The sequence below is a fragment of the Ursus arctos genome, unplaced genomic scaffold (assembly GCF_023065955.2).
Source record: "Ursus arctos isolate Adak ecotype North America unplaced genomic scaffold, UrsArc2.0 scaffold_11, whole genome shotgun sequence".
Taxonomy (NCBI): Eukaryota; Metazoa; Chordata; class Mammalia; order Carnivora; family Ursidae; genus Ursus; species Ursus arctos.
Genome location: NW_026622775.1, coordinates 35,289,712 through 35,306,942, shown reverse-complemented (window position 1 = coordinate 35,306,942; position 17,231 = coordinate 35,289,712). Strand labels below are relative to the sequence as shown.

Here is a 17,231-nt window from a genome sequence, read left to right as displayed (position 1 = left end):
ATCTCTGAACATCTTGTCAGAGGCACTGATGGCCCTTTGTTCTCATCTGTCTTCTCAGGGATGCTTCTATAGTGAATGGCCTTGAAAGATAGAAATAGTATCTCCCTCTGGAGCAAATGGCAGGTTTGCTTACTGCCTTGGAAATATAAAGATAATATTTCCTTCTAGAGCAAATGATAGGCATGCCTTCTGTCCATTAGAAAAGGTTGGGATTCCTTAAACTCAGTATTCCTTTTCTGTAATGCAACCCGCCGTGGGTGCAGGCATCCATCTGAGCCCATTTACACCACTCTGCTTGACTTGGGGGGAGGGGAGTTGATGCTTAGGTGGCTTGCTATCCTGTGAGTGATAAAGTCCTGTGGCTATGAACCAGGAGTCTTGTGTTTTCTTCTAGCATCCATGAAGCCATGACCGGCTAACTTGTTACCTTCACAGGATGGTGAAATCCCAGCCCCTTCACCATCTTAGACACCCGCTCCCAGTAGTCACAGCACTGGTTTCCAATCACTGACTTGCCCCTGTCTGAACCTGTCTTCCCCTCAGTTTAGTAAAACACTTCAACTTCTACTTAAAATAGAAAATAGAAGCTCGTAAATGAAAGTCCCTTCAGCTTTCTAACATCAGACACATACAAGTTTGTCTTCATCTGTACCTAATCTATCCTTTTCTCCCCTTTTACAATGAAAAGATGTCAGCCCACCTCCTTCCTGAAGTTAAACCCTGCAGCTGTGCACTGGGACTCCTTCCCTGCTGCCTCCTTAAGGTAATAAGTATAATCCCTTCTCTTTTCTAAACCTCTACCCCCCGACCCCATTTTTTTTTTTAATGAATTTGGAAATCCTCAAGTTTCTTCTTTCTAAAGCAAAGCAAACAAACAACAAAACAGAAACCAACAAACTTGTTTCCCTCGTATTCATTCCCCTCCAGTTATAGCTCTCTCTCTTCCTCTTGATAGCCAGATTTCTTTCTTTCTTTTTTTTGATAGCCAGATTTCTTGAAAGAGCAACAAAACTGACTCTCTCCTCTTCCTTCTTAGCCCTCTATCCAGCTTAACTTCCACACTGGTTATTCCATTGGAACTGTTTTCTGCTAGGCCCCCTCTGAGCTTCAGTATGTATTCTGTATTCCCGAATGTCCTTCCTTCTCTGTAATAGTAAGCCACCAACTGTATGGTGACGACTCACTCATCTGCATCCACTGTCTACCCTAGTTTGAGTTTCTCTCCCATCTATCCAACTACTTAAAGTGTCTCTAAATGCAGGCCTTGTAGACATCTCAGATTCATCGTCTTCCAGAAGAAAAATTAATCCACATACATCCCAAGTCTACCGTGGCTCAGTAATTGGCTCCACAAACTCCCTATTGGGCCAAAAATCACTTAATTTAGAAGACTAAGAAGCCCTCCCTCCTTCCTTTTTATCACCACCCCTCCCTCAATATTTAGTTAATCTACCAGTCTACATTTCAAATACTTCTTGAGGATTTGATTTCTCTGTCTTGATCACTAAGTTTCTATCACCTTAGCCCAAGTCCACCCCTGCCTGGATTTCTGAACAGCCTCATTAGTTTCCCTCCTTTTAATGTCTCACCATTGTAACCTCTTTTCTAAACTACACCCAGAGTGATTTCTACCTAAACACAAGTATCATCTAGCCCTGGTCCCAGGCCCTTCCCCTAGATCCATGCCTCCATAATTCTTTCAGTGGCTTCCCCTTGCTTTGAAATGAAGCCACACTCCTCACCATGGATGATTAGGCCTTCCTGCTTCGCCTGGCTTCTAGCTTCCTCTCTCACATGGCTCTCCCACACTATACCCTTCACCTGCAGTTGGCTGTATGTTCTTCTTGCCTCCAAAGCCTTTTACAGCCCCTCCTCTGTCCCTGTGTTCTCTCCCGCCTGCCTTCTCTGGGGCTGTCCCTTCTTTATGTGACCTGCTCCTACTCTGCTTTCAGTTCTCATCTGAACTGTTCTCACCTCCGTTAAGCACTCTCATAGCATGCTGAGATTGTAATTTTAAACCCTCACCATTTTACTGTGGTTGCTTTTCTCTCTTCTGTAAAGCACCGAGGGCATCCTTTCTGCGTGTTTCATTCACCACTATCCCTCACCCAATGGGGCCTGACGTGGTAGTCACCAAGTAGGTATTTGCTGAATTTATCAGTGACAGACCAAAATCTCAGAAGATACTAGGCTAAATCTAACAAGATAACACTTAACATATATATATGACTCTTAATTTTGGTCTGAAGAAACACCAGAATCTTTAGGGAATAAGACAGTAGAGGTATTTCTTAACAGAGGTGTTGAAATTACAGAAGGATGGGTAAAACTGCTTTCTATAATGGGAACTCCTCATTGACAAGGACCATAGCGTAAATTAAAGATCAAATATGGGAATGAACCATGAGAGACTATGGACTCTGGGAAACAAACTGAGGGCTTCAGAGGGGAGGGGCATGGGGGATTGGGATAGGCCGGTGATGGGTATTAAGGAGGACACGTATTGCATGGTGCACTGGGTGTTATACGCAAATAATGAATCATGGAACTTTACATCAAAAACTAAGGATATACTGTATGGTGACTAACATAACATAATAAAAAATTATTTAAAAAAAAGATCAAATATGGACATATCATATCAGAGACATAACTTGAAAATCCAAAAATTATTCTAAGTGCATGAGTGAGATAAACAGTGCTCACCAGTGTTTGTAAGAGAAGAAAAATAGGAAAGAAAGAACAAAGGTCTCCTTTGTTCTTCAAAGACAAGCCAAAGATTTCACACAAACTATTCTCTGGAATTTTATGTAAAATTCTACTTCAAAATGCCTGTAGTTTTAGGAGACTTTGGAATCTTTTTCTCCTCAGCTCCCGTGATGTCTGATACATGGTTAGCACTCAGTAAATGTTTGTTTAATTAAATGGATGTCATTGAGAGGAGCCAGCTGTCATTCCTGCAAGGCCTCATAGGGTAATGTTGCTCGCATGGAGTCCCCACAATCCAGAAATAGTTCCTAACCTTTGCAGGTCCAGAAACTCACTCTGTTTAGCGTACCTCAATATGGTTGTATTTTAGGAGCCTGGGGTCAGCTAGTCAGTGTGTTCTCTTTCTATCAAAAATGCTATTTGGAAAACGAAATTATTTTTCAACGTTTTCTTGGCAAACATGGACTCAGACTATAGAGAGAATTGACTGGGTGTTTTTAGTGGCTGGTGTTACCTAGTTCCAGTAGTCTGATGCTACTGTCTTTACTATAGTGCCTTGTGCCTGGCAGACAAACCAGAATGCTCAAGCCAGCTGCTAAGACACCTTCTTCCCCTGACAGAGCTATGAACATACTGCGAAATGCTTAATTTGAAGATGTTGAGCTATTTACTCTGTGAAGGCCCAGTTTTAAAGAGGAACGTATAGGCAGAGGAGAGGAAAGAGGCCCTTCCCCACCAATCAACCAGACTTTCTTTCCAGCTAGGCTCCTAATACCTTTTTCTTTACTTTATGAAGTTTACTCAGCTGTTTACTCTGACATTCATGTTTATCAGGCCGCATTTTCTGGAGACCATATATCCTGACCATTTTGTTTAAATTTAAATGCCTCTAAAATTCCCCATATTGCCACTTTATAATTTATTGCTTAGGATGTATTGGCCAATCTCACTCATTACATATTGGTTCAACAAGAATATGCTTCTTTTTAACTTTTTAAGATATCACTGTATACTGACAATCGAACAACATGTGAAAACAAACTGGGAGTTTTAGTGGCATTAAACCTTCGGGGGGAAAAAAGCTATCTTTGCATTAACATAAATGCAAGGTTCAGAGTAAAGGAGCTGTCAAAGTAGAATTTTCAAAAGCTGAAAACATGACTTTCTTACAAATATAGAATGAGTACATGTCAAACATTTAATTTAACTGAATAATAAGGGAACCAGCAGGACAGTAAAGTTGATTTCTAAGAGATTATAGAAATGGGGATTATAGGGGCACCTGGGTACTTCAGTCGGTTAAGCCTCTGATTCTTGGTTTCAGCTCAGATCATGATCTCCGGGTTGTGGAATTGAGCCCTATGTCAGGGGTTCACGCTCAGGGGGGCAGTCTGCTTAGGATTCTCTCTCTCCCTCTACCTCTCCCCCACCTCCCTCCCATTCTCTCTCTCTCCCTCTCTCCTAAGTAAAACTTAAAAAAAAAAATGGGGATTATATAGTCCATCAGAAAAGAATACTAAAATAAGTTCACTAGGTTAAGGACAAAACTGGCTAATATCTACAGGGTAATAAGACCATAATCTTGTGGTGGTTTTTTCTACTAGACAAATTATTTCTGTATCTACTGGACAATACTGTGTAAGTTAGCCTAAAATTTCTGAACCCCAATTAATAGTAAATAGAAGTCAAACAAAGGTATATCCCACCTGGTAATTAAATAATCCTCAGATTGCCCTGTTAGAGAATGCTCCAGGATGACAGCTCCAAGTTTTGGTCAATTGTCATGAAACGAGTGCTACGGACTCTTAGGTTCACCTGAATGAGATTATGTCTAAGAGGAGCCTCAGAGCCCTACCCTAGGGGAATAGCACTGGGGCGGGGTTGGGGGGCTGCCTAATGACCTTTAGCCTGGAGAAGACTTAGTGTGGGGACCCAAATGCTCACCTTGGCATTATTCTTAAACTGTAGGTTTGAGGCAATAGTTGAAGAGTGCAGAGATTTTATTTACACCACTCAAAAGCAGCAGTTAAGAGGCCATCACAAGACAGGAGGGGTGGGATGTGCCCTAAGGTGCTCCAAGGGGAAGACAGGGCGACAGTGGAGGTGGTTTGGGATCATTTATAAAAGAGCTTCCTTATTGTGAAAGAGCTTCATCCAGGTCAATGTGTGCCTTCAGAATGAACATTGCCTCTCCAGGTTCTCTGGCGAAAGCACAGCCATCACAGCCCCACCTCACTGGTGAGCAAGTGAAGGAGACAGAAGGGGGGGTCACACTTCAGATGAGTCTCTGTCATTCTGTAAAAATTAAGTGATTGCCTTTTAATTAAAAAATAAAAAGTACGTTCTCCAAGACTTAACATTCAATGTCCTGGAGATAGACACCTAAGAAGTCAATTTTGTTTTCTGTGTGATCACAGTAGTTGTTGCAGCAAAACGTTTTGACAACATTTTCTATTTTAAAAAGATGATAATTCACTTAAGTGTTGCCTTTTTAACTAGTATTGCTGCTGAGAGAGGTGCATCTACAGTTTTGTTGTTGTTTTTGTTGTTATTTGGAGGGTTTTTTTGACTTGTAAGTGACTAAATCTCAGTATCTGAGATTTGACACTTTTTTTTTCCTTCCCACTAAAGCCATTGAAATATATTCACCCAGTCATTCACATCAGAGGTGTAAATGGATTTTCTGAAGGTTTTTTAAGAGCCAATCAAAGCCAGTTACTTTGTGACTCTGTTGCAATCAGAAAACTTAACACTCCATCCCAATTGCAAGGATGCTAAAACTGTGTCTTGACCTTGAGTCTGCAAGCAGAGGGGTAACATCTTTTGCTAGAAGTTCTCCTCCACCACCTTTTTGGTTTTATCCATTTGCATAGGATTTACTGGGGAAAGAGAAAAGAGACAATCAAATTGAGCCTTCTATGTACCTGAGAGAAAAGAACATGTTTATTTGACTTTCCAGCTCCCAGTGATTGTTGCTGTTACAGTTTACATTTTCAGCTCACCCTTTTTACCATTGATATTTGTGAAAACCTGACTTTAAAAAAATCTATCAACCGTGTCACACAAAGGCTGATTTCACAATTTGTTTCATGTCATCAAAAAGACATACTGAGTTTGAAGCTCCTCTCAGGTTTACTCTTAAAATATCACCCTGAGGAAATAGGGTAAGACTGCAGAGATTTTATTTACACCATCAGGCTCACCGGCTGTGGAGTCAAGGAGCTAGAGATTGAACTCCTGGCATTGACTCTTCCTTCACTCAGTATCTCTGAGACTCAGTTTCCTTCTGTAGGAGGTGGGGATAATAATACGGTTGTTGTGAGAGTTCCATAAGATGACATTCATGAAGTCCTTCGCACATCATCGATGGGAGATAAGTGCTCCATAAATGTTGGCGATTAGTATTTTGATAAGTATTATAATGACTCCACTAACACTTACGGTGTTCTTGTCACGATTAATGGCGTTGTGACTGACTCACCTCCTAACACAATTAAAAAACACATTTCAGCACTGTGTAACAATTCATTCCTAATGAATGAAATTGAATAAACATTTTTGAGAAAATAATGAGGAATCTTGAATCCAGAGATAGAAAACACATCCTATTTGCTAGGAAATTTTTAATATTTTAGGAACAAATACCGGAAGTCTTTGGAAGAACTTCAAAGAAACTATTGTGTGTTGGGAACTATACACTTGAAATATTCAGGCAGGAAAACCTGCAGATAATAGTGCTCTGCCTTCCGGAGTAGAGTCATCTTAAGAATTGGTTATCACCTTGAGAGCAAGATCGTATAGCAACTAATCCCGACATATGTCTTTTTTTTTTATAATAATTTTTTATTATGTTAGTCACCATACAGTACATCCCCAGTTTTTGATGTAAAGTTCTATGTTCATCACTTGCGTATAACACCCAGTGCACCATGCAATACGTGCCCTCCTTACTACCCATCACCAGCCTATCCCACCCCCCGCCCCTCTGAAGCGCTCAGTTTGTTTCCCAGAGTCCACAGTCTCTCATGGTTCATTCCCCCTTCTGTTTACCCCGACATATGTCTTAAGCAGAACTCTGTAGAAAACTGTACTGGTTGCTGAAACCTGCCACCCAGGCCCAGTGGCGTAGTGGAGTCAGTTCTGGTCTTGGGGCTGGGCAGAGCAGACTCAAATCTAGGTGTTGCCTTTGCCATTTATTTTCTGTATGACTTGGGGCTCTTTGCTTGGCTTTTCTAAACCCCAATCGCCTCATCTATAAAATGGGCCTATGATGTAACCTACCTCCTTCCATAGGGGAGAGCCAACTTGTAAAACGTGCTGTGTGAAAGTGCTGAAGCAAAATACCATTAATAGTCCTGGTATTATTACTAATACTTTTAGTATTCCACTGTGGCAAGGGAAAATTAGTGGTCACCAGGAAGAATGTGGGTCCCCATGTACTTCTAAGACGCTAGTGTGGCTTCATCTCCTCTAATATAAGACAAATGTCCTCGGAGTGGTGACAATGCTCAGCCTTCGTCCTGGTTGAAAATTCTTACCCTATCACAGATACCGTACCTTGTTTCTCATAAGTGTTATTAGTGCTGTTGATGTTTCATAATTAACATTAACATAAGTTTCTATTTTCTTTTATCGGGGTATGGGTAAATTGATAGATCACAAAGGTAAAACCAGTTGGCTTATAAGCTAAGTCCAGTTTTTTTCCATATACTTAATTATTTACCACCTCATTGTACCTTTACTTGACGTCTTCAGTATTTGGCCATTGTTGAAAGCATCAACCTCAGACTCCCTCTTCTGGCCACGAGGTGGCCTGGTCTTTGATGCCTCCACTTCATACTTTCTTCCCACCCTGCTCAACTTTGTATAGCTTTGTGAATTCCCTTGCCTCTTCCTGGAATATCCTTGCTTTCTTTTCTGCCAGATCAGTTACCACTAATTCTTCTAATTAATGGAATAGTGCCTGACATATAAGTGGACATTCAGTAAATGTTTAAGCAAATTGACTTGAAATCAGATGGCTCCCACATAGACTGAAATAGCCGGATATTTTCATTTCTACATGGCCTTGTAAAGTTTGGAATTCCTCCTAAAGCCTAAGTATATTCCGTATCATTGGAGGACAGACAGTAGCTCTTAAAAATTACTTTACCATTTTGCACATTTAGCTCTCCTAAATGTGCTGATGAGAACCTGTTTCATAGACACCAATGGAGTTATAAGCCACAATACACATTTTAATAAACAGATTAAAAATATAACACTTCGAGTGTTGTATTCTTACTGCAGCTGCAAAAGTTTGCACAATAAAGAAGCATTTATTCTATTATTTAGCAATAAAACAAGCTCACGTGTGAATCTTCACATGTGGTGTATTGCCTAAGAAAGTCATAGTAGCAATGTTCATATAAGGTAGCCAGCCCCTCTTGGGCCACATCCAAAAGAATTTAGTTACTGTAATGATGAAAGGCTTTCATATAAATACCAAAAGGACTTTTTCCCAAATGTAATGAAGTGGTCCCTGACCTTAGATCCTGGGCACAGTATAGTCTCTGTCTGTCTGTCTCTTTCTCTCACATAAAATACATGTGCGTGCATGTGTACACACACACACAGACTCTTCGGAATTTTAAAGTTCCTAGTAGAATTCATTAATAAAAATATGAAACGCTTTTTCTTGTATAAATCATAATGAAGTGTTGAGAGATAAAGAAAGAACTAAGAGGGGCGAATAATCATCTGCTGCTCTAAAACCGAAACCTGTCATGTTAACTCCCAACTCAAACACCTAGTTTTAAAGATTTACCTTCAAGAAACCTAAAAGCTTGTATCCTGCCTCATTGACAACAGCCTCAAACTGTTTCCTGTCATTGCAGAAAACAAATCTTTTGCTCCTTTCTGCCTAGGGGAGGCAGAGGGACTGAGGTGGTCCTATGTGGCTGAATTAGATGAAAGACTTGCCTTCCACCATGGAGACATGGAGTCTAATCAAGTGAAATGAGTTTTGAGATCCCAGCTCATTTCCTAGGGGAGATCGGTTCACATTACAAAATCACGACATCTCATTCATCACAACTGACGTGGTCTTTGCTCAGGAGAGGACCCCGACTGGGACTGAACCACCTGTCTTCTCTTGAAAGGGGGCACTTTATCCAAGTTAGAGTTGAAAGCCTTGGAGTGAGAAGGCTTGCCAGCTTCACCCGAGTGATACGTATGCAACGTGGAAGGCAACTTCTGTTTTAAAAAGGGCAGACGAGTTTAAGGAAGAGTGGTGTTTGTACTATTCATGGTACCAAATACAAATAATTGTAATAGAGATGCTAAGGCTTTATGGTAGGGAGAGCCAAGACTGGGGTTCCCTCATCTTTATCACCTAGATTTTATTAAACGGAGGTGAGAAAGATCAACATTTCCATGCATCAGAGTATAAAATGGCAAAGAAAGTGTCCTGCTTTCCAGGCTGATAAATGATCATCATCTCTTTTATTTCTTTCAGGGCATCGTTATAACACCCCTGCTGCTGCTGCTTTTTGTGAGTATTTTGCTGTTGTCTTTAATATGTTTTATTAAAAGCCATCTACAACCCTTTAAGAAAGGGCATTAGGATAAAATGGAAATTTGAATCCTTTTGCACCACTTTGCATCATATTTTGAATTGTTCTTCCAGTTGAACTGTACTAAATAATAACGTGTCGACACAAAGGATCTCTGTGGTCTCATGATCCAAGGATGGCATCAGAGCCCAGTTATTGGGCCTCTGACTCCAGGGCTAAATCATTAATTATTACAAATTAATGATCTGCGACATAGATCACAGATATATGCTCTTTCTTTTCTCATTAGTAGAACCAAAGTGATAGCTAGTGACCCAATGTTAGTTAGAAAGAGCCTAGGACCAGGGAACCAAAGAAAACTTAGGTTCCAAGGCTTGTAGTAACTGGCTTTCTCAATCTGGGAAAGGTTGCCTCAATTTTTCCATCTGTAGAATGGGAAACAATAACACCTAGCCAGGCTGTCTGCCAGGGATAATGAAATGTGCTTCAGAAATAAAAAATACCAGCCACTGGTTAACTAACAAAAATTGTTCTGAAAATAAGAACTGCTAATTAACTGTCTTATTTCTTTTGGCACTGAGCATATGAGAAATTAGATGAAAGATTGTAATAGAAATTAATGTTATCTCATGCTGAGAAAAGCATATGTAATCATGAATGATACCTAAAATATTTTATGAACTGTGCATTTTTCATACACAACATTTCTCAAATATAAATCATTCCACTCATCACTGAAATGAAGTTGGGGATCGTTTCTGGGCGTGAAATGTAGCTGTTTGACTAGCACTATTTGTCAGTGAATTAAAACTATGGGGAAAATTTATTTAATTATAGTGTAATTACCCAAGTTGGAATTCAATTAGAGTAATAGTGTGAGGGACTTCATTTCTTACAAGCTGTGCAGGAAGTGGAGAGGGAGAGATGCCCTCCTAAACAGTTGGATTCTGCATCTTTCATGAAAGACATTACCTTCAAGTAATAAACCTCGGCTTCCCCATCCCTTCTGAAATGCTGGCTCCATGCTGACAAGGTTAAGAAGAGTCAAATCATCAGATCACTTCGCTCAGCATAACAAACCTCTGTAATTTGGATTCTACCAATTCAGAATTCGCAGTGAGTCACATTAATACGGAAGTGAATATTGATTTGCATTCATTTGGAAGAAAAGTCTTGGTATGTGCCCAACTGCTCACTAGAGGAGCTGGAATCACCCTGCAGTATTCTTTCCAAGACCTTGGGTCATGATTTCTGAGGGGCAGCCTTCAACAGGCACAGGATGCAGGCCAGTCTGAGGGCCCCTCAGAAGATGAGTGGAAAGCACAAGACACGGTTAGGTAGTACAGGTTTTCTCCACTGCAGAAGACTGACCACTTCCCCTTGTGACTGTTTAAGACGAGCTGGGGAGAAGCCACAGCCACAACTATGGGACTGAGACCTAGGATAGCACTTTGAGTATCTCAGAGTCTGGAATATCTCGGACTGTTTCATCTCATGACTACAGAACCAGATGAGTTCTTTTCTCCTTCTCCTGCCCATTTCCAGCCATAACAAGAAATGTTCTCAGCTCGTTAACATGATGACATCACACTGTTGCAAGCTTTGCCCTACTCTTAGACCCATAGGCTGGTGAGCTTTAGTTGGCTTGACATTTTAAAATAATAGAGCTACAAGAATAGTGAAAGAGACCCCAAGACCCTCAACTTCAAAGTTTAATGCTTCCCCTCTGAGCTAACTCATTGGGCTGTCCCAGTAGGTTTAATGACATCATCACACACCATCAATAGACATGTCTGTGTTGTATGACCTTACATCACATGCATGGTATATGACACTTTTCGTCTCTTAGGGTTGTCATGCATTTCACAAAGCAAGGCCATTGCTTAAATATTTGGATTACCAGGCTTCACTTACTGAGTAGGACAAAAACCTGAGCAACTTAAATTGGAACACATTCCACAAAAGATATAGTGTTTTCTTATCAGCACCCCTGGTTTGGGTTGAATTGTGTCCTCCCAAAAGATATGCTGAAGTTCTAACCCCTAGGACATCAGAATGTGACCTTATTTGAAAATAGGGTCATTGCAGATATAATTATTTAAGATGAAGTCATACTAGGGCAGGGTGGGCCCTTAATCCAATACTGGTGTTGTGTCCTTACAAGAAGAGGAGTCAGACCCAGAGGGAGAACGGCAGGTCATGATGAGGCAGAGATTGGAGAAATGCGGGGACAAGCCAACGAACATGAAGGATTGCTGGCAGATACCACGCCTGGAAGAGACAAGGAGGGATTCTCCCCTACAGATTTCAGAGGGAGCCTGGCCTTGCTTGATTTCAGACTTAGAATTTCCAGAAACGTGAAACTAATTTCTGTTGTTTTAAGCCACCCAGTTTGTGGTATTTTGTTAGAGAAGCTGAGGAAACTAATACAACCCGGAAAATCGAATGGTCTCTTTAAAATCATATCTTGAAAATGGAAATTTCTAAATGTAGTAGCCAGTAAAGGCCATTTTTACTGAAGGAATCTCAGTTCTCTGTATTCTTGACCTTTCCTCAGAGTGTCCCCCTTCACCATCTTGCTCCAACTGAAACCTGTCCTCTGATTCATGTTTCTGCTGCAGGCATCTTTCATATCACTGAGCCTTGAAATGGGGTAAGGTGTCTCTCTCACATCTCATTACCAATTCCAGATCATTTCCCATGCCTTCTTCATAAAATATTCTCATTCCTTTGAAGGTTATGCCAGCATACCTATATCACCTGCTACCACTTCTTGCTGTAATTATCAATAGAACCCCAGGTCACTGTCTGAGTCCAAAAAATGTTAGCACCTTCCCATTGTCTTCTTTTTAATATTATGCTTAGATTAACTCTCGGTGTTTTTCAATATTCACATAATTGATCCTCCTAATACCCTGGCCTCTAAATTCTTGACCTCTTCTCCCATAAAAATGCCTTCCACTTCATCTCAGCCAATCACCCCTATAGTCACACACACCCTTGACTTTATTACCGCCAATAACAGCATCCTTCCATACTCCCCTTTTCAAATGTCTTCTCTTACCAATAGCTGCTATCTTTGTGACCTATTCCCCAAATTAAAAATTCTTCAACCTTGCTAGAATGGCCAGTTTATTTACCTTACCACCTTAACAAAGCCTCTAACCTACTCTACCCTTACTCCCTTACCCTCACATCCCATCTTACCTAGCCTCGATCTCGTGGTCCATCATTATAATTACTGTATCGCATACACCATCAACAACCTTACTCATCTCTTACTGCTTCATATTTGCATGGCAAAGTGCCAGGCCTGCTTAAATCCAACTCTGTACCTTCCTGCGTGCATACCTGAACATGGCTGGAACACGCACTCGCATGCTGACTGGTCTCATTTGAAATTCATGACAACTAACTGTGCACCTGGTGATCCTACTGCCTTCCCCTAATTAATTCTTATTCCTGCTCTCTAGAGAATCGTTTCATACCTTCTCCTTGCTTCTCAAATCTCTGATGCCCCTTCTCTTTTTTCATCTCATCTGATGCAGAAAGGAAATTAGCCCATGAGGAAATTAGAAGCAATCAGAGGAATTGTATAAGATCCCACCTACCTGCATCTATATTCTTTGTCTTTTCTCCTGTTTCTATAGATAAACTGTCTGTGCCCTCATCTAAGGCCAGGGCCTCCTGTTGTGTTACCTCTTATTGCCTACTTAACAATATGATTCACACAGATTTCCTTCTTTCTCCTATATTATCAAATTTTCTGTCTCTGCTGGATCATTTCTACCAACATATGAGTATTCTATAATATTACATATCTTAAAAATTAAATCTTGCCTTATCCCACCTGCTATCCATTTCTGTCCTCTATTTTATAGCAAAATTACTCAAAAAGTTATTTAAACTTATTCATCACTCATTCACTAATAAGTATTGAGTTCTTCCTATATGCTAGGCACTTTCTTCCAAGGATATAGCAATGAGCGAAAAGATACATCTTTGCTCTTGTGGAGGCTATATACTAGTAGAAAGAAACAACCGACTAGTAAGTGAAAATATAATGTATAAGATGAGGAATACTTACTAAAGAGAAAAATAAAGTGAGGAGGAGAATAAGAAGTGCCAGAATGGGTTGCGAGAATTGCTGTTATAAATTAGACAGTCAATGGTGGGACACACTGAGAAAATGATATTTGAGCAAAGGCCTAGAGGAGATAAGGGAGCCTTCTGATGCCTTCTGATGGCAGAGTGTTCCAGCTGGAAAGAACTGCAAGTGGAAAAGTCCTGAAAGCGTGCATGATGTCCTTAAGGAATGGTGAGCAGGCCGGTGTGGCTAGAATGCAGTGAGCAGGGAGGGGAGTAGATGGAGATGAAGTCAGAGTCATAGCAGGGGCCAAATGATGTCGGACTTTGAAGTCCTTTGTTAAGGACTTTGAATTTTAATTTGAGAGAGACTGGAAACCATTAAAAGAGTTTTGATAAGAGACTGGCATGGTCTGGCATACCTTTCCAAAGGATGATTCTGGATGCTGGGTTGGGAATAGATTGTTAGGAGAGAATGGTGGAGACAGGAATACCAGTTAGAAAACTAGTGCAATAACATGGCAAGAGATGGTTTAGCTTGAACCAAGGTGGTTGAGTAAATCTGGTGGGAAGTAGTTGGAAGTAGAACTTGAAAGAACTGAAAGATTGAATAAAGGTCATAAGGGAACAGAAGAGTCAAGGATGATGAAGTCTATGGAACTGGAAGGTTGGAGTTACCATTCACTAAGATAGAGAAGACTGTAGGGTTGAGCAGTTTAAAGGAACTCATAAGGAGCTCAGTATTGCACATATTTGGATAAAGATGTCTTTGAGACATTCAAGTAGAGAAGTCAAGTAAGCAGTTGACTGTATGAGTCTGGAATTCAAGGGAGAGGTCTGGATAAGAGATACACATTTGGGAGAGGTCAGCATAGAAATGGATTTGAAGTGAGACAGAATGAGATTACCAAGAGAGAATAGAGAAGGAAAGAGACCAGTGGACTGCCTTCTGGGGCATCCTAATATTAAGAAATCAGCAAAGACTACCAAGGATTTCCAGTTTGATTAGGAAGAACACCAAAAGGTTTTGGTGTCCTAAAAGCTATTAGAGATTGTGTTTCAAAAAGGGGAGAGTGGTCAGCTACTTCAAATGGTGGTAATAGTTCAGATAAAATGAAGTCCTAGAATCAACCACTGGTTTTAACAAGATGGGGGTCACTGGGGACCCTAACAAGAGCTGTATCAGCAGAGTTGTGGAGGTAAATGCCTAGTTAAAGTCAGTTCAAGAATGAATGAAAAAGAATTAAAGACAATGATAATCACTAACTCTTTTGAGGCATTCTGCTATAAAGGATGCAGAAAATGGGACAGCCACAGAGTTCATGTAGGATCTATTTTTAAGCTGGGAAAATTATTAGGATATTTGTATTGATAGATTAATTCATTTAGAGAAGAAACAATTCATTCAGAAAAAAGAAGGGAAAATTTGTGGACCCATGTCCCTGGGTAGGAGAAAGAAGGTGAGTTCTAGTGCACAAAGGGGAAGTATGGCCTCCTAAGCACAGGTAGTTCATCCACAGTAATAGGAGGGAAGCCGTGGTATAAGGTCAAAGATGCAAATAAATTGGTCCATGTAACTATAGGAGCCTCTTAGGATTGTTTACATTTTCCCAGTGAAACGGCAAGTGAAGTTAGGGGCGGGGGACGAAAAAAGGTAAGAGGGTTTTGGAGATTTGATGAGAGAGGGAAAGATATGAAATCACTTCATGGGAGAGCATGGAATGGGCAAAGATAGTAGGATGCGCTAGCAGCACCAAGAACCATCCTGAGTCTTTACACTTGGCATTGTCTCAACCTGGATTTTCCCCTCAGATACCCACATGGCTCTCTCCTTCACTTTCATCTCTGTCTCCAGTCAAATGTCATTTTAGGAGAGAATCCTTTCCTAACTACTTCATGTGGAACAATATACCCTCTCTCCACAAATCTCTCCCCGCCTACCATCCTTAATTGTCCTTTCAGCGTTTATTAGCACATGACATCTTAATCATTTGTTAGTCTTTTATTCTCTGTCTTCCCAACTAGAACAGAAACATCACCGAAGAGCAGGGACTTTATCTGTTTTGGCACTGCTGTAACCCCAATGCCTATCCATTGAAGTGCCTACCCGTGGAAGCCACTCAAACATTTTTTGAATGGATGGTTGGTAAAGGAAAATGTTTCTGTACTCACAGTACTTCTGACACCAAATGTGTGCGATTTCCACACCGAGCAATTCTCCAGTTTTCTGTGGATACCAAGGGGGTGTCCTACCGTTTTGACACTGCGTAGTTAGCACAGGCCTCACAGGTAAAGGGCTCAGTCCCACAAAACTACCCCTCACTTCCAGCACCAATTCCAAGTAGGGGGTTTCCAGGATCCCCACACTTCTGTCTGACTTGGCTTCAACTCAGAGGATCCCGTGATCTCCCTCCCCAAGTTCGATAATTTGCTGTTATGGCTCACAGAACCCAGGGAAACATTGACTTGCTACTCCCTCCCGTCTCTTACAAATGATATTACAAAGAATACAAATGAAAAGTCAGATGCAGAGTACATAGGGCAAGGTCTAGAAGGGTCCCAAATGCAGGATCTTATGTCCCCGTGGAGTTTGAGGTGTACTGACCACCTGCCTGTGGATATATTCACCAATCCAGGAACTCTCCACACCCTCTGTGCCAGGAACTGGAGACAAAACCCAAATATTATAGTAAAAGATGCTCCTATCACCCCATGACTCAGGAAGTTACAAGGTTTCAGAAGCTCTATGCTAGGATGAAGACCGAATATACTATATTTCTTACTGTATCACATCTCAGATGGACAGATGACTGAATGCATCTGTCCCAAGAGCTGGGTTAGGACTTCTTTTAAGATTGGTATTTCCTTGTTACATGCCCCACCTTCAGGCACACATTCCTTTATTATAAAGCCATTTTGAAGGCACTGGCTTCACTTTCCCTCACAGTCTGTGTGTAGAGAGGTAGCATGGTTTGGTGAGGAGGCATAAAAATTTGGTTCAGTCTGCAGCCAAATTGTTGTGTAACAGTGGATTTTCCTTAATCTTTCTCAGCTTCAGTTTTTTTCCTCCGTAAAATGAGGATTACGATAAGATGAAGGGAGTTAATTTATGTGAAAGTATGCTGTAAGCTATAAAGAACCATGCAAGTGCTAATTGTTTACATTTGACGCTTTAGAAAGGAAAATAGAAAATAATTCCAGGAAAGATGTCAAGATTCTGCAGAAATGCTTATCTAAGATGCAGCACTAGCCCAGCTAGCCCAGACCTTAATGGTGGGCTGCGCCTTAAAACGTAACCTTTAAGATTCTACAATCATTTATCATCTGTAGTCTTATAATCTGTATGTAAATAAATCCAGTGTTTACTGTGGCTGACCGTGAGAGCAGTAAAACTTTTCCTGAGATATCACCATTTGCTCCTAAGATTCAAAGCGCTTTCACACATGCTACCTCAAGTTTTCTTGATACTGTACCACTGATATTGGCAGGGGCGGGAATTATTGTCTTTATGTTATCAGTGGATATGCACCAGTCCATGTAGTTCTATCGTAAGGATAAATTAAGCCTTGTCCAGCTTTAAAAAAACTGCGCTTATACATTCATTACTTGGAATTTCATATTAATTTTCCTTACAAAGCAATGTTACAAGTGGTAAGCGTCCACTAGATTTGAAGTTCTACCAGGCTGGGAACCAGGCATGCCTTATTCATTACCTTCTCTCCAATGCCATATATTCACTAAATATTTGTTGGAAGGAGGGGAATAGAAAGCTGGGTGAGTAGTAAATGATTAGAGTGGTTCAGATGATAAATGAATGGTTAGAAGGCTATGTTCTAAGCTTGATGCATAAAATCTTACCTTGTATTTGCTGTGAAAAAGACT

The 17,231-nt window shown here is 40.7% G+C and overlaps 1 protein-coding gene across 6 annotated transcripts in view; it reads left to right on the top strand.

Moving 5' to 3' along the window:
* Nucleotides 1–17,231, top strand: part of SLC10A7 (solute carrier family 10 member 7) — a 242,247-nt gene that overhangs the window by 166,282 nt on the left and 58,734 nt on the right. For all 6 annotated transcript variants that reach the window (XM_057310107.1, XM_026499431.4, XM_026499433.4 and 3 more), the window contains one exon: nt 9,206–9,241. In XM_057310107.1, coding sequence (XP_057166090.1) covers nt 9,206–9,241 — 36 coding nt within the window. The remainder of the gene's footprint in view (nt 1–9,205; nt 9,242–17,231) is intronic.